Source organism: Sander vitreus, chromosome 12 (assembly GCF_031162955.1).
Source record: "Sander vitreus isolate 19-12246 chromosome 12, sanVit1, whole genome shotgun sequence".
NCBI lineage: Eukaryota > Metazoa > Chordata > Actinopteri > Perciformes > Percidae > Sander > Sander vitreus.
The window spans coordinates 25,762,406-25,785,701 of NC_135866.1; the positions used below are offsets into that span (position 1 = coordinate 25,762,406).

A 23,296-nucleotide genomic window follows, 5' to 3' on the forward strand; every position below is an offset into this window, starting at 1 on the left:
TGTGTTTTTTTGAACGATGAAAAGCCGGAATGAAAACAAGCCAAACTGAAATAGGAGTAACGAGGCTATTTTTAAAATGTAAGGAGTAGAAAGTACAGATAATTGCGTGAAAATGTAAGGAGTAGAAGTAAAAAGTCTGCTGTAAAATAATTACTCCAGTAAAGTATAGATACCTAAAATTTCTACTTAAGTATAAGTATTTGTACTTTGTTACTTGACACCTCTGACACACTCTCACACACACACACACACACACACACACACACACACACACACACACACACACACACACACACACACACACACACACACACACACACACACACACACTGAACAAAAGCATACATTGAAGGTTTGTCCAAGTTCATCCACCTTCAGTCTGCAGCTGATCTACAACCACGTTAACTTTTTCTCTCTCCCTCTTTTTCCATTCCTCTCTTCACACCTCTTCTTCCTTCTCTCCTGTAATGAAAGGGAAATGTGTATCAGATAAAAAGAAAAGAAAAGGAGAGCTTTGCAGCTCAGTAAAACATCATTAAAGGGGGAACTTTTATTGCTCCCTTGTTTCTATTCCCACTTCAGAAAAAACTGCAAAAAAAAGCTGCTCAAGAGAAATGTGTTCAAGCTTCTCTTTAAAAGTTGATGATATTTCCAGTCGTACAGTATGACTGGACATATGACACCAGTCATCAGTCAAATGAATAGACCACTGAAGTGGGATATACATCCCCTGCCTCCTATTCCATTACCTTTTCAGACTCAGAGGACAACTATATAAATATTATGTATGGCCTCACGCTACAGGACATTAGCCTGGTTCCTATACTGTCACGATTGGTAGTTTCTGTTAGTGTTTCTTGTTTTATTTTGAAGTATCTGTGTTCCTCCCTAGTCTTGACTTGCTTTACTTCCTGTCTTTTGTTTTCCCACCTGTTTGATTGTTCTGTCCCGCCCTGATTTGTTTCACCTGTTGTGTCACCTGTTTCTTCTTAGTCCTTGTTAACCTGTGTATTTAGTCTCTGTGTTGTCTTTGTCTTGTGTGGGAGTGTAACGTTTCTGTTGCTGGGTGGAGGGGTCAAGGTCTGTCGTGTCTTTATAGTTTTTGTCTTGTGTTCCTTGTGGTTTTATTTCCTGCCCAGGATTATTTTTGTTTGTTAACCTTAATCGGTTGCACGTTTGCCGAGCCAGGATGAGAAGGTGAAGCTATGTCAAGCCAGGTGTAGATAGCTGGGATAAGTGCACGTTCACGGCTTTCTTAAATAGACCACGGTATCGATCACAGATTTACTGATGCAGACATGGAGAAGATGCGTGCGGCATATGTTTAAGCCGCTGAGCAGCAGCTTTTAATGGAAAAGCACGAGGAGGTGAAACATAATATGCAAAAAGGGAAACACGGCTGTTATCAGACAGGAATAAAAGCCCAACAGACAATAGCGGACCGACTGAATGCGTCAGGATTTAAAAAGATCTACTTACTAGTCAATCCACATTTTTACAAAGTTGTACACTGTGTTTCAATTGCTTTTAATGCTTGTTTTATGTGTTGGTTGTATTGCTGTATCTGTTATGTGCTGGTTTTACTGTAAAGTGTCTTTGAGTAGCCTGTAAAGCACTATATAAATAAAATGTTTTATTTAGCCTACTTTGCCTTAAAAGTGAGTAGAGGGAATTAATGTTCCTCGGGAAACTTACCCTAAGGACTAGGCTTAATTTCAAACCCTTATTTACAATGCAAGACTGTTTTACAACCATATGCACAAATCTCTAAGCTGTCTAATTCTAAATCTTTCTACAATAAATGTTCATACAGAGCAAACATGACTGGACAAAAACTAGAAAAAGAAGTGACTTCAAAACACACTGTAAGCATATCTGTAAAACAATATAGCCTATTATTCAGGTTTTTTTTTTTTTTCTCACTCCCACATGCGTGACAGCACCAAAATAAAAAGATTAAGAAGCTTTGTGGCATTCCAACACATTCTCACTCCCATCTCGTAAAACGCGGACGTTTGGTCAGGTGCCATTGTCGTCGTTATTGACGCTAAAAGTCTCCTTTAGAGTCTGCTGCACGGTGTGGGAGGATCCCCCTGCCTCAACCCGCCTCTCCATGTTGCACGGGGCAAATTTCACGGTGTCTCCGGTGCCAGTGCAACCATTTCTTACCATGTAAAGAACTGCAATAGTAGGATTTACATCAAATTTGTGACAGCAATAGTGACAAGTAATGCATGTTAATAAAAATAAAGCAGAACACATTCAGAAGACAACAGAATAACTGTTAAACACGTTTATTTCGGATCAGAGCAGCAGCTGATTTAACCCATCAGACTCCAGGATTAATCTTAGCCTGGCTGTTAGCCTGGTTTGGAGCAGGCTAGCTGCAAAGAATAAATCTCCATGGTTACTTGGCTGGGTTTAATTTAACCTGCTTTTGTGCAACCAAATCAAAGCTAAATTCATCCAGGATAACTTGAATATCCCGGCTTAATCCCTTATCCTGGTTTTGTGCAACAGGCCTCTGGAATTGTGAAGTGTTTTGCTCAGGTATAATAAAGACCTAAAAACAGTATATAATATGCAGTTTTTTTTTTTAACTGTATATTACAGTATGTTGACAAATCCAGGTCTAAAGGGTTTAAACCAGCTTCAAAGACCTGAAGAATCTGCTTCTTATGTGGAATTGGTTACCTATATAAAAAGAACTGGGCCCAGCTCTCTTATTAAGCCTCTTTCTTACAAAAGTTACCGGCAAAATACCCGGATAACCTTTCAACACTTATGGATGCTCTAAACTCAACAGAAGATGGGGAAAGTAATAATTACGGGAGGCCACAAGAAGGCGCCGACACCATGAACGTAAATATAAGTAGTAATAGCTGCTTGAGCAAACGACTTAAGGGAGTGTTTCCCGGGGAGGACAGTCTTCCATGGCTCTATGGATGGCTGTCAGCCGTTCCACAAACTATTGTAATTTTGTACAGACATTAGATCAGTCCCCAGAGGAGGTATCCAACTGCTGGACTTTTCCTCTACCTCCACCATTCACATATGAGGTTTTTAGTCAAATATCTTAACAACCATTGACATTTATGTTCCCCTCAGGATGAATTGTAATACCATTTCATCTAGCTACAACAGCAGCTCAAAATGTCCACCCAGCTCGCTCTCCCTTCTCTCCCCCCTTGTCTCTCCTTCACAGGTCTTAACTCAGGTGGGTTTGTGCCGGTGGGACCAGTTCAGTATCCGTTTACACCACAAACAATGGCCCGCTGTTCTCTCTCCTTTTTTTTTCCCTGTGCCCTCCTCTGTCTACTCCTTTCATCCCTCTGGCATTCTCACCTCCCTTCACCACAGTACCCTTCTTTCTCTCTCCTCTCAACACACTTCTATCCCTCACTCTGTTTTCCCTCTTCCATCTAAGCTTCCTGTTACTCTCAACTCTCTGTTCCTTGGATACCAACTACGTTGAAGTCAGCTCAGATATTTACTGGCAATCAGAGGGTTATGAAAACTGTCAGACTGCTCTTCGTGAAGAGCTCAGAACTAACTTCTGCACTGTTCAGTCCGTCCTTCAGAGGGTAAACACTATTTAGGATTTCATAGTTTGGTGTTGGAACTGCAACAAAAAAAAGCTGTATTCAGTCAAATGGAAATTAGTCATTTATAATAAAACCAGCACACTAAACAACTGCATTAGTCATGTGACCATAACTTCTAAAATACCATGACTGCATGAAAACACCCTCTTGCAGGTTTTTCCCTCTGTTGTTGGCATTGTAAAGTTTGCAATGAGGTAACAAATCTTCTCAGTGAATGGGGTTGTCTGTTTAAAGGAGCACGCCGCAGATTTTGCACAGTTCAGAGGGATTCTACTCTCGAAAGCTGTTTAATGTCCTCCTTGTCTCTCGAGGAAGTTCTCAGACGTTTGTGTTGCAAACTGGGACATGGAGTTTGAAACACATGGGCTTTTACCAGTCAGGGAAGGTTCAACAAAATATGCTATTGAGTTGCACTATTAAACAGGGATCCAGCATTTTTGGAGCTTAAACCATCAGGATGTTCCTGCTTCTGCTGCTAGTTTTGGCCACATCTTTTCTTTCAGCCGTCTTGGAAGTGCAAACGAGCTTAACAGTGAATGCCCACTTTTTGAACTACTCCGATTACCGAAGGGAATTTCCCATCCATTCGACCCATTGACATTTCAGGAAAACCTTTATATAAAGAGTTGTTTATACAGTGAGGATATAGGCTAATATATGCGGTAAACATTTCCATGGTAACAGCGAACTCCGCCAATCAGAGACGTCGCTGTTACGCTTAGGTTGGTGTGTAGTACTTCTCCATATCATTGTGAATAAAACAAGGTTGACATTATGTACAGAACCTCACTGTTGAACACTATATAGTACACCTTTTAGAGAAAGACCTAAAACCAGGACTGTGAAAAATGATTTATTGAAGTCAGTTGCTACACCAGGGTCAAATTTAGATAATTTACTTCATGGAAGATATCTGTGTTCCTCCTGTCCCTGACATTATGTTGCGTACCAAGGCTAACTGATAGTAATATGGGAGCGTCAGACTGAGAAAAATAAGCAAGAAGAACCTAGTTGGGTTACCAACATTTCTTTGCAGGCCTTTGCTCATCTGTTTTTCATGCTGGCATGTTGAAATAATGTCAAAGATTTAATATCCCCAAAAAGATAGACCCCCAAAAAGTAAGAAATGTCATAAAGTTTAATTGTATCTCTTTACAATCCACATCTCCTCTGAGGTCCAAACGTTCTGCCCTGTGTTCCTGCCGCAGTGCTGCTGAGCTAAATCTGGGATCCCTCTATACACTACATACTGTATATGGGCTAGTCCCAGATTAGTAACTGAACTGGGTTAGTTCTTCCAGTGGGGATGACCCACTATACTGTGGTTTCAGAGGACCCAAATACCTCAGGGACAGCATGCCTACTTCCATTTAAAAAAAAACATGTGCTGAACTAACTAAAAACACAGAACAGTGTTTGGTGAGAAGTTCAGCAAATGCTGGTCAGTTTTTTTTATTTTTTTTATTCATTTACACATTTATTTGACTCATTTTCCGGATCTTTGTCATGTAGATGCTAAATAAAAGCTGCACTATCAGTGTTTTATGTTGACCGTGAACTAAATGACAACATGTGAAGGTAAAGGTGTCAGTAATAATGATGAACCCAACTCTGGAGTTTTCCTCAGATTTACAGAACATTTCAGCATTTTCTGCTCAGTGTTTTGGGTTCACTCTCACCGCTCCCCTCAGCGTTTTGTTTCAGTAAAACATTGAGAAAGCACTGATGAAACCACTACCTGTCCGGCACCAAACAGAAGAGAGACACAGTTAGCGACCATAGACTTTACATAAATGGACGACACGTCTCCACTGCCTCCTATTGTACAAAAGTGAAGCCAAAATATCCCGGGTACGGGCACTGCCATCTTCTATTATTGAAGCCAGAGTCTGTGCAGTAGTGATCAGGCAGTAGAGCCGCGGTATCAAAGTACCGCCCATACACCCGCTCGATCAATCGCGAGTCAATCTCCGCTGTCATTCATGCTGTTTCACCCCGTTTTTATAGCCTCAGAAAAATGAACACTTGAACAAACATCAGTGTGATAATAGCTACCTTAAATGACACCATAAATATTTTGAGGTTTTTGTTTGATTTTTTTTTATTTATTTTTTTATGTCCAATCCCCTAGTCTAGCATTGCCGGCCGGCCCGGCTAGTCCACACAGCATTCCGAGATGGGAGAAACCGTGCTCTGGTTTATTAGCATTTCTTTAAACCAATCACATCGTCACTAAGCGCCAGACGGAGCCACGGTGCCTCTGCAAAATAGCCTCGGGAAGGAACTTGTTTTGGTGGAACATGTGTATGTTCAAAAGATCTTTTAGTCGTGCAACAGAAAACTCAGATTGGACAGATAGTCCTCAGAAATCAACCAGAGTTTAAAATTACAACACAAAGAAAGCAGAAGGTGACGGACATCCGGCCGAAAAGAGCGTGATCCGGCGGAATTTCCGGCAACACCGGAGCAATCCCGGAAGTGGAACATCATGGATATAGACTACCAATCCGCTAACGTGGAGGGAGCAGGATTTATGATCCAGATGTATTGGCTTTACTTACACAGTCTATGCATCCAACCCATGTTAGCGACTAGCTGGTGAACGTTGTGGAGCATTTAGCTGCTAAAGAGCTGGATATTTTCTCCGGAGATGGTAGAGACCAAAACCAGAGCAAATATTGTACTTACATTCATCAGGTGGAAACAAAATGACTCCAAAAGAATACTGCTCTATGTCCCTGGATGTCTAAATAGGCAAGTGTTTGCTAATAAAAAAAAAACTGATTACTGCTACCTTAAACATCCATGATCACATACACACACATTTGGTGGACACATTAAAAAGTATGACGCTTTAGTGATGCAGAACAGGGTGGATATGTGGCAGCAATAGGTTTGACCTTAAGCTCATGACAATATTTTTCCCGTTAAAGTGGTCTGCAGCCCTGCTAATGTATCACAGGTTAAAACAGGACAGAGCTGGACATATTGCAACACTGTTACCTTCTGCACTTGTATCTGTAGGTCCCATAGTTTTTCTGAGTTTGCAGTGGAAAGCGAGGGTCACTGAAAGGCGGCCAGAACCGTCCGGTCACTGAGCGGCTGGGTGGGACGGAAGTTGTCGCCCAACATCCCATCATTCCCTTCCAGTAGCTCCGCCCCTTTGACATGGGACCGCAGCCTCCGAAATTCCTCAATCTGCAGAAGAGAAAGGATCTCATTTTAGAGGTTGAACTAGGTCACAGCTCCATATATCAAGACTCCACACATAACAGGCCAATACTGACATCCATGGACTGAAGTGGCTGATAACATATACACAAAAGGATCCCCAAAAACTTCAAACATCCAGTGCACTTTGTGATTTCTATCATTGGCAGAGTGAGAAAGTGTCTGAAACTTGTACAGTGATTTTTATACAGTCCGGTCCATACATAACAAGACAACATAGTTTCTTAAACACACAGCGTTTGCCCTTTGGCTTATAGAGATACACAAGATCATTTAAGTACTTCATGTGACCTCAAATATTTGCTCTACACTCGTTTTTTTTCAGGCTGTTAGACGTTCAGGTTATAAGCTTTTAGTGCCAAGCAAAAGGAACCAGTTTGGGGTATAAAAACAGGAGTCAGAGAAAGACTCTATAATGATATAATGACTGTGTGGGAATGAAATATGATAATCTGAAGACAGATGACACTTTTCATAGCTGTGGAAACTCAGTCAATACAACTGTGTTGTAAGAGTATCTTCCAGTTCTTAACAAGTGCAGCTTTTGCTTACAAAAAAGCACAGCATACCCAGCACTATAAAAAACAATTTCTCTTGTTTTCTTGCTCAGACCAAAATGTTGAGATCAGAACTGTGACAGAAAGGATCCACAATCTGACATCCTGTTAATGTGTAACCCACCGCAGACACTTTCACTTTTACATGCATGCACTGTATAGAGGCTGGTTACATTGGCCAGAAAACATGACAAAAGTTCCTGTGCAGGTGTGCTGTTGGCTAACAGAAGAAGGATTTATAGCCCACTGTCAAAGTGCAAAACATGTAGGCATAGTAACTCTTGTATGCACTGTGTACACACACACACACACACACACACACACACACACACACACACACTCTTACAGCCGTCAATAATAGCTGGATGTTGGAGGTGTGTAGTCAAGGTAAACAGGACCTGCAACACTTCTGCTGTTGTTCATATTCATTCAGCTGTGGGGCCATGGCTTAAACCTGATACAGAGAATAGACTGCTACAGCACTCACAAAGAAGACAAATAAGGTAAGTATGCTATACAGTGTACAGTATTGTCTGTCTGTGATGTTCGATGTATTGTAGTTTTTTTTGTTACTCACTTTCCCAAAATCTACCTTTTCTACTAATTTTATACATTTCCCAGAAGGAACATGATACATATATTTTAAGATAAAGTCTGGCATACACTTCCCAATTATTATCTCAGATGGCCATCTTGAATATCCAGAATTCCACTTAGAAAATAAATCCATAGGAAAAAGGGTGCCCCTTAAAGCTCCACAACCTGCCTGAGAATCATCAGGTTTTTAAGTTTTCTTCAGTATCAAAGTAATCCAGTGATAGTTGTCTGTACATCCATGGGAATATTAAATATTGCAAGCTAATTCTGCATATTTTTGATTAAATGTAAAGAAATATAGGCTTAAAAAACGTTGTAGCTCATAGTAAAACTCACTAAACCCCCCCCAAATTCCTCAGGTTAAGTGTGGGGGGGAATGGCAGGTGCTGAGGGCTTGCAGTTGTCTGAGGGGGGCAGAGTGTCACATTTTGAAAAACCCTACACTGATGTGTTGGTTCCAAACCTGGGGGTGATTACTGGGTTAGGAAATACAAAATACTAAAAAAATGTTTTTTTTTAGACTATTCTCTAATTTTTGGTCCGTTAAATACTGGGTAGTTTTGCCTCTTTGGGCTACAAAAGTGGTTAACGATTCTTCAATTTAAAATATTATATTTAAAATATATTTTTTGAATTAAAATGAAGAGAAAATCCCTCTTCAGTTGAACTGTTCACAAACAACAACCTGTAACAAGGTTGGAAACCACTGTTCTAATGTGCAGAGAGCATTTCAACACTTGTAATGGCTTAATCAAACATCTGGCCAAGGGACAATCGTCACAAAATGATCCTCTTGGCTGACATTTACAATTATTGTGCAATGTCCCTGTACAAAATAATGTGGAATGTTACAAAGTCAAACGAACATTGCCTGAGGCAGGAGGACACCCAGAAGTCATTCTTCCTGTTAGCATTTCAAAGGGTCAGCATGCCAGAGGGCAGCAAGGATGAAAGACTAAAATAAATGTCAAAGGATTAACCATCATCATCCTTTACAACAACCTGCTTGAAGAGAGCCATGAGTCAGACAAAGGCTGAATTAAAGACAATGTGACAGGCTCATCGATTTGCAGTGAGTATAAAGGCATCCTGTACTGTGTTGAATGCCAGAGATCCTGAGGTTAGTGGCCCTGTGTTGTATGAAAGCCACAAAAGGGCCATTGATTATAGGTACAGCTTGGATGGGAAGCATTAACATAGAACAGAGATGAAACAAGGACAATGCAGGTGTTGACAGCAAAATATTTTACAGTTTAATTTGTCAGATGACTGCATGCATATGAAAAGTAATTTAATTGATGACCTTACTATTGCTAAGGTTAGCTATTAGCATTTATAATATATGTACGTCTAGCCTCTAGCACAGATGAGGAGCAAGCTACAGTGGTCTGGGAAGCTTTCTAACTCCACCCACCCAATGTCTTCATCACGCTGACTCAATACATTTATTAGACATCACACAGCTCCCTTTGGAGCCACCAAAGGCTTCATACAACTTTTTCATACTTTATATGCTGTAGTACAACTACCACATATCTGCAAACAGACTTGATGTATAAAATGTGTGTGAGTTGCCCTTTAAAAGGCTGCAGACGTTATATGTATGTTTTACCTGTGATTGTGAGATGGTGAGAGGGTAGCGGTAGAGAATCCAGGTCACACTTTCACTACAAGGCGGGGTGGTCAGAGATCCTTCATACACCCAGTAGTCTCTCAGTAAAGGGTCTGAGGGCAGATTAAACATAAATATATGTATGACAAAATGCATTAAAATGCCTAAAGAATTGTGTCAGTGAAAGCAGATTATATTCTCTGAGTGTACATTATAATAAACAATCCAGTTATCTGAATTATTTTAAATATTAGCGCTGATGAAATGGGGATTTAAAAAGTGGGTAGCGTAGGTGCTCCACTCAGTTATAATCAGCAGGCAGCACAATGTACAGAAATTATCAAAGGTCCAGAAATGCATCATTTTGTTGTATTATCTATGGGGATTTGGGCGCTTTGGGTACCAATTATCTTTAAATTAGCCACTAAAATGCCTGTGTATCCCTGACTAGGGATGGGCTCCATTAACCGGTTGTATTTTAAATCCGGTTCCAATTTAAGAAAATACCCAGATTCGTTAAACTCTGCCAATAAATCCCTTATGAAATCTTTCATTCAAAATGTCTCTTGGATGATCTCGTTTGCCTCTTACTGACACTCCAGGCATCTGCAAAGTAAAAAATAAAAAGCTGGTAATGTATACACACAGGTGCTAACTCAGCGACACAGATGTTAACAAGACTGACTGAATATGACAGACTACCTTAAGCGTTCCAAAGTGTTGATGCACTTCACCAAAGCCAACCAAACAACTGCCAAATGAAATAGGCCTATTTTGCGGGACGGTTGTCACGAAAAAAGGGGTGAAAGACAAGTCCCTGCTTAAATATGTATCTACCACCCATCACGTTAAAGTAATAACTTGTGGTCTTTTTGATAAGTTGAGGTCAGGTCCTCTGCCTCAGCCTACCGCCTGTGTTACACCACGTTCTGTGACACGTCAGATTCTGTGACCTGAAGCAGTTGCATACAGCAGTGATTTGCCTTTTAGAAAATGTCAAGTGCAGAAAAATCTGCAATTTTTTTCTGTTGATATTTGCTGAATGATAAAGTAGAACTTGTACAGCTTCTGCAGCTGCAGCCCATCCTCACAGTTAGGAGCAAACATCGTTTTCCCTCGCAGCAGAAGGACAAATAAGTCAGGACAGTTAATGAATGTCACAGAGCTGTGGTAAAATATTTGGTGAAGCTCTACACCCTTTCAGCACAGTAATGTCCCAGGCTTAGGTATGCTACTGAGTGAAATGAAAACAGTATATATTTTCTAACTTAAAGTTGTCTTAATTCCCCACCAAACAAACTTACCTAAAAAGATTCCATAAGCAATTTGAAAGAGTTTGCATCTGCATTCAGATTCAATAAAATGCTATCAAACCCCAAACCTATCTATGAGTCAACTATGGTGGTAGAACCTAAAACTATATACGGTATTTTTTCACAAAGGCTTCTGTCATGGTGGTGTTTGTTTTTGATCTTTTGGTTTTTGTGTTTGGTGGGGTTTTTTTTCTGTTTCTTCCCCCCCCTTTCTGTTTCTCTATCTGGCAGTGTAGGTGCAGCTGAGGGCATGGCCGGCTGAGCTTGGTCTCTCTAATGCCTACTACACACCGTACTCAAATGACCCATCTGATTGGTAGAGTGCTAACCGGAAACGGGGAGCGGAATGAGCGTGACAAGAGTCTCTCAAAATCTGACAAATCTTTTAAACTGACCTTTGTTGATCTGAAATGAAGACAGATTCAGCAACTGCGTGGTCTATTTCTCGCTTAAAATGTTTTCAGAAACACGTTTCGGTGAACTATTTTAGTACAATATGAGATCGTATTCTGAACAAGCCGCCATGACAGTCTGTCTTTGAATTTCCAGAGAAACCAGACCCACGTGACGCGTTCGTCCAATCAGCTGCCTGTTTTCATTTTTGGGTGACAATACAGATTAGCGCCGCCTGCTGTTATGGAGATGTATGTATTACAGCACTTCTTTGACCAACTCGGGTAAACTGATCAGTCCAACTGCCTTTTCTGCCGAGGGTCGGCCGTCTGGTCTGTGTGTCTGGGCCTTAACAAGGCGCATCTGAAATTCATCTTGATTTCACTCCGCCTATAAAAGCCTGGTCAAGCCTCCAAGTAGTGTAGTGTTGAGTGGCTCTTTGCTCTTATGTTTTCTAGTCACCTGAGTTTTTCTAGTGTGCGCAAGACTACAAGTTTTGTCGGTTTTTTTTGTTCCTGCATTTTTAAATGTGTGGACTAATCTTTTATTCTTGCTGTGTGCAGTTTCTGGTGTGCCAGCAGTCAAACCCAGCCCACAGTCTCCAGTGCTCCAGTGTTCTCCAGCTCTCAGCTCAAGTGGTTCTTCTGCTCGATGGTGTTTTAAGCCCCCCAACGTCGACTTCAAGGCAGCACTGCGACTGTCGATTTCAAGGCACCTAACCCTAACCCTAACTCTAACCCTAACCATTGCCTAATCCTAGTGCCTTCCAGGCAGCGCTGCCTGGAAGACGACGTTGGGGGCAAAAAACACCAAACACTGGTTATTCTGCTCAGCCTACCATCTTCACCCGTTTCGCCAGCCAGATCTCAATTGCCACCAACTGCCTGCAACCAGTTCTTCAGAGACTATTAGTTAATAACAGTTAATAACATTATGTATATAGTGCCACCTCATTGTGTTTATTTATCTTGATTGTTATATTTTACTATTTCATTTTTATATTTCTGTTTGTCTGTGATGTTTGTCATATTGAGAGCTGCTTAACTGTGTTTCGTTGTTAAAAAACAATGACAAGGGGGTGGCCTCTAGCTCACCCAGTAAGAGCCTGCGCCCCATGTAGACTGAGTCCTTTGCAGCGGCCCGGGTTTGAATCCAACCTGTGGCCCTTTGCTGTGTGTCATCCCCTCTCTTTCTCTCACCATTTCCTGTCTACCCACTGTCACTATTAAATAAAGGGAAAAGACCACAAAAATAATCTTAAAGGAACACGCCGATTTATTGGGACTTTGTCTTATTCACTGTATCCCCCAGAGTTAGATAACCCTTTGTATAGTCACAGCGTGTACAAATAACAAGGTCACATGAGACACAGCCATCTTCTAACCGTATACAAACTGGGAACTATATTCTCAGAAGGCGAAGCACTGCAACTTCTGCTACTTGGGCGGAGTGATTTGCTCGCAGCACCTGAGAAGCCCCGTGGTGAGGAGCAGAGAGTAACAACGGTGCTTTTCAGGTGTTGCTCTAATCACTCCGCCCAAGTAGCAGTGCTTCGCCTTCTGAGAATATAGTTCCCAGTTTATATACGGTTAGAAGATGGCTGTGTCTCATGTGACCTTGTTATTTGTACACGCTGTGACTATACAAATCACAACATGTAAGTAGGAAAATGTTGGCATTATTTTGTCACTTATTGGGAGCAGTAGGCTAGATGGAGCCGGTTACCTCCAGGATCTGTGCTAAGCTAGGCTAGCGCTGGGGGCGTCAGACAGAGTTACAACACGCACGGAGATGAGAAGGGTATGTATGGACTTATCTAACTCTGGGGGATACAGTGAATAAGCTAAAGTCCCAACAAGTTGGCATGTTCCTTTAAAAAAAAACAATGACAATAAAGATCTATTCTAGTTTTTCCTCAATAAAACCATATCTGCCTCCGTCTCTGCATTTTGGGCTCCAAACACTAAAACTCAAAACGTAACAGCTTTGTATATTCATTTGAAATCAAATAGTTTTCTGCTCACCAGGTAACAGAGTGTTGGGGTTGAAGCAGGGGATTATCTTGCTCTTTCCCTGATGGTAATACAGCAACACAACATCAATTATTGTATTAGTGTATCATGTCATTTAACAGTGTGATTATACTCTATCATTATTTAACATCTTACATTGATGTAATAAATTGTCATCTGTCAGATCTTTTCAGACTTATTCTCACCTTGTACTGCAGGTCCTGTAGAACTTCAGTGATGGCCTTCAGACCCAGATGCTCCTTACCAATCTGATAAAAACGCAAGACATTTCAGGTCTCAGTGGGCGGGCAGTTGGTGGCCACAGTACGTATCAACATATCTAAACAGTGTTATCAGTGACAGCCTTAAAGATGTTGGCAAAGTGTTAAGAATATTGTAGTTTATATCTGCCGTATCCATATAGGAAGTAAACAGGAAGCAGAAACTGAAAGGAGCTGTCAAAAACAGGACGTGTGAGGTTTATTGTGTTGAGAGTGTGGTCTCAGGTCATCAGGGCTATCTGGGTTTTCACTGGGCTGGTGTGACTCAGATCTCTCCCAAAGTAATGTTATTCGCCGAGGTTTGATTGGTTTCATTAAACATTTTTCCTAGCAGGCAAACTAAGGACCATTTCAATGAAGCAGAGGAATTGGGGGATTTCATAGGAATGTAGCAGAAGGCGTTTTTCAACTTGTGTCATACTTATGACTTATTATTACACAGGATGGTTCAAGCTAATCTGGAATTAATCAGAAGTTCGCTCATTTAGAAAAAACAACACAATTCTAGGAAGGAAAACCCCTTTAAGGTCATTGAAAAAGTCAATATTTTGAGCACCACGAAGGGCAAAATGAATGCAGGGACTTCTTTTTACAAAATCATGCCATCAAGCACACATAGTTCTGCTCCAAAACATTACACTCAGTTGCAGTTTATTAGGTACACCTAGCTAAAACTAATGCAGTCGCATACACCAGCCCTGCAATCCTTCCTTCATGAAGGTCAGTTTTTGTTGAAGCAGTTTCAGAGAGCTCTTAATTCAACTTTCTTGTAATTTTGGAGGCTAACATTTGTGCTGCTGTTGAATTGTATGGTGTTATAATGTGGGCGGTGTCGTTGCCCTATAAAGGCTGTTTTACAGTCGCAGTAGCCGAGCTGGCGCGCGCCAATATGACTGCACAATGATGTAGATCTTGCTGGCGCGCCAGGATTTTGAGTGCGTGTCCAGAGGGCCACTTTATTTTATTTTAGCGGCGCGCGACAAAGCGGAAACAGGAAGCATGAACAAGCTCGAGGGTAATCGGATGCCAGGACTCTCACAGTGACTGCAAGTCTCGCTTGTAAACTTACTGGGTTAAGATGAGTTCTTTTATGGCGAATGAAAGGGTTGATCCGACGAAGTAGGTCATCGAATCAAATCAAAGCATTGACGGCAATGCTGCTGCCAGCATTGACAGGTAGGCTGCGGCCAGTGTGACGTCACGGGAGCGCCGTAACTATTTATTCTCACGAGTGGTGGTCGCGAGTTGCAGTCTTCTCCTGAACAGAGGTGGCGCTAATGAGGAAGGGCTACCGACTTTGCTATTTCTACGGACTAGAAGAAGAAGAAAAAGGTAAACAATGGCGAAGAGAAGAAGAGAAGCACTTCGAATACTTCAGAATATCTGTACAATGATTCGATGACCTACAGCGTCAGATCCAGCCTTTCATTCACCATAAAAGAACTCATCTTAACCCAGTAAGTTTACAAGAGAGACTTGCAGTCACTCTGAGAGTCCTGGCATCCGGTTGCCCTCGAACTCGTCCATGCTTCCTGTTTCCGCTTTGTCGTGCGCCGCTAAAAAAAATAGAGTGGTGCGCGACCTCTGGTCGCACACTTAAAATCCTGGCGCGCCAGCGAGATCTACGTCATTTTGACGTCACATTGCCGTGCGACAGGTTGGGTGCGGCAACTGTAAAGAGGCCTATAGACTTTGCTGCACTCTTACGTTTACACAAATTCGATATTCAATAACAATATTACTTTTTCTTTGGTAAGACAGGTATACATCATTACATACATTTACTGTGTATTGGTAACTGTTACCTGTTACAGTATCGGAAGAAGAAAAAAATGTAGGACCCAATATATGCTTATTCAGGTTCCAAGGCAATACAAACTAGAAAAACTGAGTGAAATTAAGCTGATGATCTTTGTCCCAAAAGCCAGTTCTTGTGTATATTTTTCAAATGTGAATATTGCAATACTTTTGATCTCTATTACATCGACAGTGTAAACTGTCCACTATGATGTGGATGTTTACCTGCACAAAAAGAGCTATGATGAGGACTCCATTCTTCATCCCAAGAGCGTCCTCCAAAGTGTTAAACAGAGTGCTGTTCCAGTGAATCAGATGGAGCTACAGAGACAAAGAGACAACAGAACACAACCTGTATTTGAGAGGCCATTGTTGCAAACAGGTGTAGGGAACAGTAGTTGATAAGAGAGTGAGAAACCATCAGCTGGGGGTGACTGAGGGCTTTCTTAATGGGCTCTAATGTCAAGTTCATATGAACGTGGAGAAAGGAGTGCAAAACTTCTACCCTGAAATAGGGCTAGGCAATATATTGATATATCGACATCAAATGAGGGTAGATATTTTCTTATATTTTGGATATCGTAATATGACACAAATGTTGTCTTTTCCTGGTTTTAGAGGCTGCATTACAAAAAAGTGATGTAATTTTTTGAACTTACCAGACTTTTCTAGCTGTTTTATTATTTTTCTTTACCCACTTAATCATTGTATCCACATTATTGATGAATATTCATCAAAACTCTCATTGTGTCAATATTTTGTAATCATCGATGTATTTGGTAAAAAATATCGTGATATTTGATTTCCTCCGTATCGCCCAGCTCTACCCTGAAACACGTAAATGAGAGAGCCAGACCAGATCAGACCAGACCACAGATCTGTAAGCTGAAAGCTGCCATGGTACTTATCTTACTGTAATGTTGAAACAGTGGGAAATGAATACATAAAATCTCAGTGATCTCTGAGCTGTCAGCCTCCTTATCAGTAGTTTTAGCTCAGAGTTCCCATTGAGCATTGATTTTGTGGTTTGCAAGAAGAGCAAGAGCTGTCTTACTGAAATACTTTTGAAATATGTAACCTTGCCCTATAAAAACATTCACGGTTGAAACAAATATTTAGCCCACTTTTAATGGATATAAGGCTGGCAATATTTTATAGTTATAACAAATACAATAAAAAGACTAAAACCTACAATTACTTAGTCCGTCACTTAATACTTTCCAGCTTCCCCTGCTTTGCCCATGCCAAAAATGTTACTTGTAAGAGAAGATTAAACAGGTTTTGTGTTCAAGGACTCAACAAGGTACAATGCTATCTGAAGGATATATGTCAATGCCAGAAGCTTAAAGATATGAACACTGTGTCTCTTTAGTCTTTTATGGGTTACTGGCCTGCTTTGAAAGTGGGCATGGGTGCGTGTGTGCGTGTGTGCGTGCGTGCGTGCGTGCGTGCATGTGTGCGTGCGTGCATGCGTGCAATGCTTGTGTGTGTGCACTACCTCCATAGGGAAAGCCTTGAAGTTGACAGTGTGCTCTGATCCTCTCTGGTTCTCTTTGCCCCAGTGGAATCGAACCTCATGAAGCTCATACTCATGATCACTGGGCAACGGACCCCCGGTAACCACTGACAACGGCACAGGAAACCCAGGGCATTGAGGGCAAGCACACACAGGAAGTAGAAGACAGAGTAAAAGTAAGAAAAGGTGGCCAGTGGGCTAGATTTGTCATTGTTATCACGCGCTACATAAAAATGCATGAATGTATCACTCGCCCCTAATCCATATTGATGTCACTTCTTAAACAATGAGTAGTGAGTATTGACATGTTGTCATGTCCCCTGGAAGTTACCTGACTTGGACTTGAGAATGATGCGGACGGTGTGTCCGTCGTTGATGACCTCACAGTCTCGACACACTACATAGTTTGGTGATAAGCCGACATCCAGGAGGGACGGGTCATACTGAGCCTCCCTGGAGTTTAAGTTAATGGGAGACTGGTACTCGCCGTTGGCTGCTGGGAAAAGGAGTCCCCATTCTACACCTGAGTAAAAACAAGCACACACACAAACACATTACATGTACCATACAAAACTGAATTTATTAGTTGTGTCATGTTGTATGAGTCACTGGGTCAGGAAAGTATGACAATCCGCTGACATACATACAGAACTTTTCCCTTTATTTGATGGAGACAGTGGATAGACAGGAAATGGGGGATTTAAAAAGAGGGGGTGACATGCAGCAAAGGACCACAGGTTGGATTCAAACCCTGGGCCATGGCAAGGGACTCAGACTACATGGGGCGCATGCTCGACTGGGTGAGCTAGAGGCCGCCCAACAGACAGAACTTCTGAGATGCTGCATGTGGTCACACAAGGCCCAGCTGTTGCTTGTTTAACTGCTCGTTAAACAGCAACGTCTCATGTTTTATTTCTGCATACATGTTAAATACACACATACATTGTCTAAATTTAGTGAAACAGCATTGCTAACAAAGCTAGCTGGCTATTTTGACCTTCCTCAATTGTCTCGGTTAAGCTGGTCTAAATGTATTACAGAGCTATACTGCTGCATAAAACAGACAGAGATTAAATTGGTAACATTTGTCTGGTATAAGTCAGTAAAACAGCAAATTTTCTAAAAGCTACAGTGCTCCTTTAAGATTAGTTTACTAAATATAAGATTGTAAGTGTTGAGTTTATCCAAGACAGGTTTCTTTGTTTAACTAAGCTGTGTATTGGGGTCACATAATCCGGACATTGGTTGAATCAATAACTGTGCAATTCAAATTTTAGTTAGGCCCAAAACTTCTGGGTTGCTGGGCATTGTGTAATTTTTTTGAGTTGATTCTTAGCAACAAAAAAAAAAACTTTGTTCTTTCACAAATATGTGCTCATTCGTGTGTAATTACTTCCACCAACTAATCAAAGTATTCTCGTAAGCGTAGAATCTGACATTTAGAATTATTCAGAATACATAAGGGTGAGTCGCTCGAATGACAGCCGGCATGTTGCGCCTCCATCTTTAAAATACATTAGCCAAAGAGGGACATACCTCCGCCTTTTGCCCTTTTACACTCAGTGGCACCGTGACGAATGGCAGGGGGACATTACTCGCCAGGGAAGCAAAAAAGAGAATTAACACGACAACGCAACAGGCAAAGCAACAAGACCAAAGTTAATACTGGAGTGGCTAGAACAGCTGCGTGTAAACGATGGAGATACTAAGAGCTAATTTCGGGTTCAGCCAGCGTAGGACTTAAAACGGAATGGGAGGGGCTAGAAAGTAATATTCAGTTGGTTGTCATATACAATTTCAGCACTTCGTTCTTGATCTTTAAGAACGTATTTTGACATAATGAAGACCAGGAGAGGTGATTGAGAGCTCTGGAAAGTGAACTGTAACTGTATTTTCTGAATGCTGTATGCAGGGTAGAGAGACAGAGGGAGAAAGGGGGAAGGGAAACAAATGTAGGCAGGTTGTGGTTGAAGAAAGAGGGTCAGCCTCACTGGGACTCAATAGTGCGTTCCATTTACCTCGGACACTCGGAAGCCGTACCTGGGAATGACGTCACACCCGAGTTGAATGCGTTTCATTTACAAGTCTGATTTTTCATTGTGGGGTTAGCTCTAGCCAGGTTAGCCATTGTTAGCAATACCAGTTGATAACGCATTACGCTGTTTTTTGTGCATACAAACAGCATATCAACATGTTGACGGACAGAAGTTGGACAGGCCTGTCTGTACGACTGATTTACTGACACACAAATATGACAGAAGTGCCAATAACTGCATGTTACTACAGTTTTCACTACTATTGATGTATGGGGTACCAATGCTGGATTTAGCTCGGGGTAGTGCGAGGCTGTCCGAGCTCCGAGCTCGGAATACCGAGGTTATGGGGCGTGTTTTCCGACTTTGACCTCCGACTTCCGAGTACAAACGCACTTTAAGACTTGGAGAATTATTGCATGAGTATAAATATTTGTAAGAGAAATTAAGATATTGTATCAAATATCTTTTGTAATATCAACATAATTTTTGACCAACACCGACAGGGCATGAAAACTCTTAACTCTTAGTTTAAGAGTGTAATTCTGTTAAATGTTCTTGTGCTGGTAGAGAGTGAAGAAACAGAGTAGAGAAAGTGATACTAAGTGACACCAAAGGTACACACTGGTCTAGATTCACTCTCTCACTCTAGATCACTCTAGCAGTACAATGAGAACAGTGTTAGATGTTTGGAACTTAATGTGTTTTTGAAAGGAGGAAGCAAACACATTTAGTGAGTATCGTGTTCAAGAAAGCCCAGTACACGCCGTGACCCTCCAAGAAAATGAACTCAACTCCTCATGGTGCGCCTTTCTATAGCAACTGCAGCAGAGACACACACTGCAGACTGCAGACAGGCTGACTATTCTCACCATGGCAGAGAGGGCTGAGGGGACCCGTCACATTCCCTCTGTCCTCAGCAACTAAAGCCTTGACAACAACGTACTAAAGGCAGTGAGGGTTTCACTGCAGCTACAGTACACATGAAAGGGCTGTGCAAGATTTAGTTTGTGTGTGTGTGAAATGAGATGGCACTAGATAGAAAGTTGTCGAAACATAGTCCAACCACTTCCAGGTTAGCGTCTGTTCCACCAGCTTCTGGTTCTTCATGTATTCATGCATCAACTGTACAAGTCTTTGCCATAGGTGTGTTATCAAAAACTCATTGGATCTCATGTTTTTTAGGCCTTTCCTCTATTATTATTTGTTTCCATATTGGCAGGAGATTGCCAAAATCACAGATATCATTATTGGCACATGATGAATATCTCTATTATTGTATTGTATTTGATAGTTCATATCCTATTATTGTGTAGTCTGTAGTCTTTTGGAAGAATCATAAATTTATCTTTGCATTCCAGTTAATGCCTATGTTCTTTTATGTTCAACTAATGACCTCACATTGTAATCCCTTACAAAGTCAGTTCTTCCAATGGAGCCCATTCTAATGAATGAATAAATGAAAGCTTTATTGGCCCTAGGGGAATTTGCTTTGCACAAAGAACATACATACATAACAGCACATAGTACAACATAAAAACATTTAAATAAAAACATGAACGTCATAAGAAAATTCATTAAAAAAGCATCCATCGGCAATCAATCGGCAAATCAATAAGAGACATCACCATTTCAGACCATGTGGTCAGAGCTTGTTAAGCAGCTGAATGCTACGTGGGACAAAGGATGTGATGCCTCTTTTAGTCCACATCCCCGGCATGCTATACCTTCACGCTGAGAGTAAATGTGTATATGAAGACCGTATAAACTTAAAATATGAAGTGTCCTGCAGAAAGTCTTTAATCTCCCATGCACAAAATGGTTCTCTGCACGATAGAACGTAAATGGAACATCCAATTACTTTTTTTCTCTATTTATGAAAACATTACTTTTAGGACAAAAGGTTTCCACAGGACACGGGTGGTATTTGCAAGCCATACATTAGTGTCTACTTCATGCCTATAGGTGTTATCATTCCCATGCCCATATCATACAGTATACTCACAGTAAGAATTTCACAGTTCAATATCACAGCGCATCCCTCGATTCTCAGTAAAGGCAGCAATAGAAAGAAGACAGAGTGAACCAAAACAAACTAAATGAACTCATGTCATAACTGTAACCATGACAGTGAGTTTAATAGTCTTATGCTATAATTATGTGTCAGTGAAAATCTGACAATCCAAAAAGAAATGAATATTAGTGTTTGAAAGAAAGCTGAAGAAACAATTGAATTCACAATACAATTGTATTCTAATCTGATTCACATCACAGAGGAAGGGGAGTGAAATCTGAATGTTTTCTGATCTTGACAGCCCACAAAAAACTAACTGGTTGTCTTATTTCACAGTTTGTGTGTTGGTAGGCACTCCAGATACGAAAAGGGAGTTTTTCATGATATGCCCCCTTTAAAATACAGCCTGAACCAGCAGCCCCTCCCACTTCACAACTCCATAAAAGACACGATTGACCACAGTTATATGAATTGTAGGATCCAAGGAAATCTAGGCCTCTGTTACTGTACATCTATTTTAGCCATTCTTTTTTTAGTTGTTTTGAGATGCGCACCTTTATAGAGGTGCACCTGTTAATTGCTGGAATACCCCTTTAATTCCATCACAGATCAAGTGGTTTCAAGAGATTCATGACAGCAAAACTGTCCAATCATAATGAATCATTTTGTGGTTGTATTATCCTCACGACTCTTGTTTGTCTTGATTTTAGCAACACCTTTGTGGATTATAGTATCGTTCTGTCTGATGTTTTGCACTCAATGCTCTCCATATAATGGAGTTGATGTACTCAATATTGATATTCATTTCAAACAAACTAATGTTGTTGCTTTGATGTAAAGTGCATCTCTTCTACAGCAGAGGAACACCCTCATAACTGTTTAAAACAGCACATTTAAAAGCGTTCGTTAATAAAACGTAAGATACATTAGAGCAACCTGTAAGAGAGGGGAGCAAAATAAACAATTATTTTTTTTGCACTAGTTTTTACATCTTGTTTTCACAGACCTTTTTACAGTGTACTAACACAAACCAGGATCTACAATATGTGACACCACTGCAAAACTCCTTTTAGAGAATTACCAGGCCGACACATAAGTAAAGACCTCATAAAGTGTGTGAAGCTTTGGGTTGAGATCCCTTTCAAACCCATCTGGACCCTCAACTTTTTATACCAGCTAACATCTTATTTTTCCCAGCATCCCTGCACATACTGATGAAGACCAGCCTACCTTCCTCGTAGCCCCAGTCCAGCTCATCTTTTCCCGGGTTATAATCCGACTCCTCGTTCACGTTGTCAGCCATGGTGCTTGGCAGTCTGCTCACTGTGGGTAGAAACCAGTCCGACCTCCCAGTAGACTCCCCAGTCACAGGTTTTGTCTGTTCACTTGGACAAAAAGTGAAGTCTCTACAGTGTGCTGAATGGATTCCCAACTGAGCAACAATTTCCTCAGCCTTTCACTTTCTTCTTTGTGTCTTGGTCTTTAGTTTCTTCTTTTCTTTTCTTTTCCCTTCTCTTTCTATTTTTTCTGTCTTTTTATCCTGTTACAGTATGTCCTCTCTCGCAGCTAATAACTGATGTGTGTGGAGCTTTCTGCCTCTCTGTATTTCTCTTTACTCTGTTGTTGCTCCTCCTCTTTCTCTCTCTCCACTTTGCTCTTCTGTTATCGCTCTGATCCCCCCCCCTTCTCCTCTTCCTCTCAATCTTACTTCCTTTCTCTGTCTCTCTTTTACTTGGCAGACTGCAGGTGTTCTCTCTCACCCAGGTTTTCTTCCAGATAATTACAGATCAGTATCTCCTTCTCATCAACCTTCCCTCTATGTTCTAAGTGTATTAGCTTTAATTGTGTTTTCTTTCTATCGTATTAGTTATGTTTCTCGGTTGTAGTTTGACTTGTATGTTATGTTCCTGTTAACCTTTCTGCTGTTTTGGGTACATTGGTGGTATTGTGTGTGTGTGTGTGTGTGTGTGTGTGTGTGTGTGTGTGTGTGTGTGTGTGTGTGTGTGTGTGTGTGTGTGTGTGTTGGAAAGCTGGCAGGAAGGTCATGCTGGTGTTTCTGTTGGAGGCCACAGACAGACCCACCCTTGGGTGAATGAAACATCAGTGGTTGGGAAAACAGGCAGAACTCAGCAGGGCGGAGAGAGTGAAAGGCCAAACTGTTCTCCAACCTTGATGACTTCAAGATGGACAGAGAAACTCTGACACACTGGATACTGAAACTATTAAACACACACACACACACACACACACACACACATTCACTTTTAGCACTGGTTCTCATGGATCTCAGTGGTCAGACAGTAATGCTTTTCAAATGGGACTGTATGTGGGCACT

General features: G+C 41.2%; 1 protein-coding gene across 2 annotated transcripts; it reads right to left on the reverse strand.

The window, feature by feature from the left end:
• Window positions 1-22,569, reverse strand: ca8 (carbonic anhydrase VIII). Of its 2 annotated transcripts, XM_078264850.1 has the most exons (9): window positions 22,192-22,569; window positions 17,246-17,437; window positions 16,897-17,021; window positions 15,624-15,719; window positions 13,527-13,589; window positions 13,333-13,381; window positions 9,603-9,715; window positions 6,609-6,803; window positions 1-462 (listed from the first exon to the last, which is right to left on the reverse strand). In XM_078264850.1, exons 1-8 carry the CDS (start codon window positions 22,262-22,264, stop codon window positions 6,669-6,671), a joined length of 846 nt encoding a protein of 281 aa, XP_078120976.1. In that variant the 5' UTR covers window positions 22,265-22,569; the 3' UTR covers window positions 1-462; window positions 6,609-6,668. The 2 variants fall into 2 exon arrangements, with proteins under 2 accessions (XP_078120976.1, XP_078120977.1); XM_078264851.1 differs by lacking the exons at window positions 1-462; window positions 6,609-6,803 and adding an exon at window positions 12,403-12,530 and having other exon boundaries at window positions 9,623-9,715.
• Window positions 22,570-23,296: the final 727 nt, after the last annotated feature.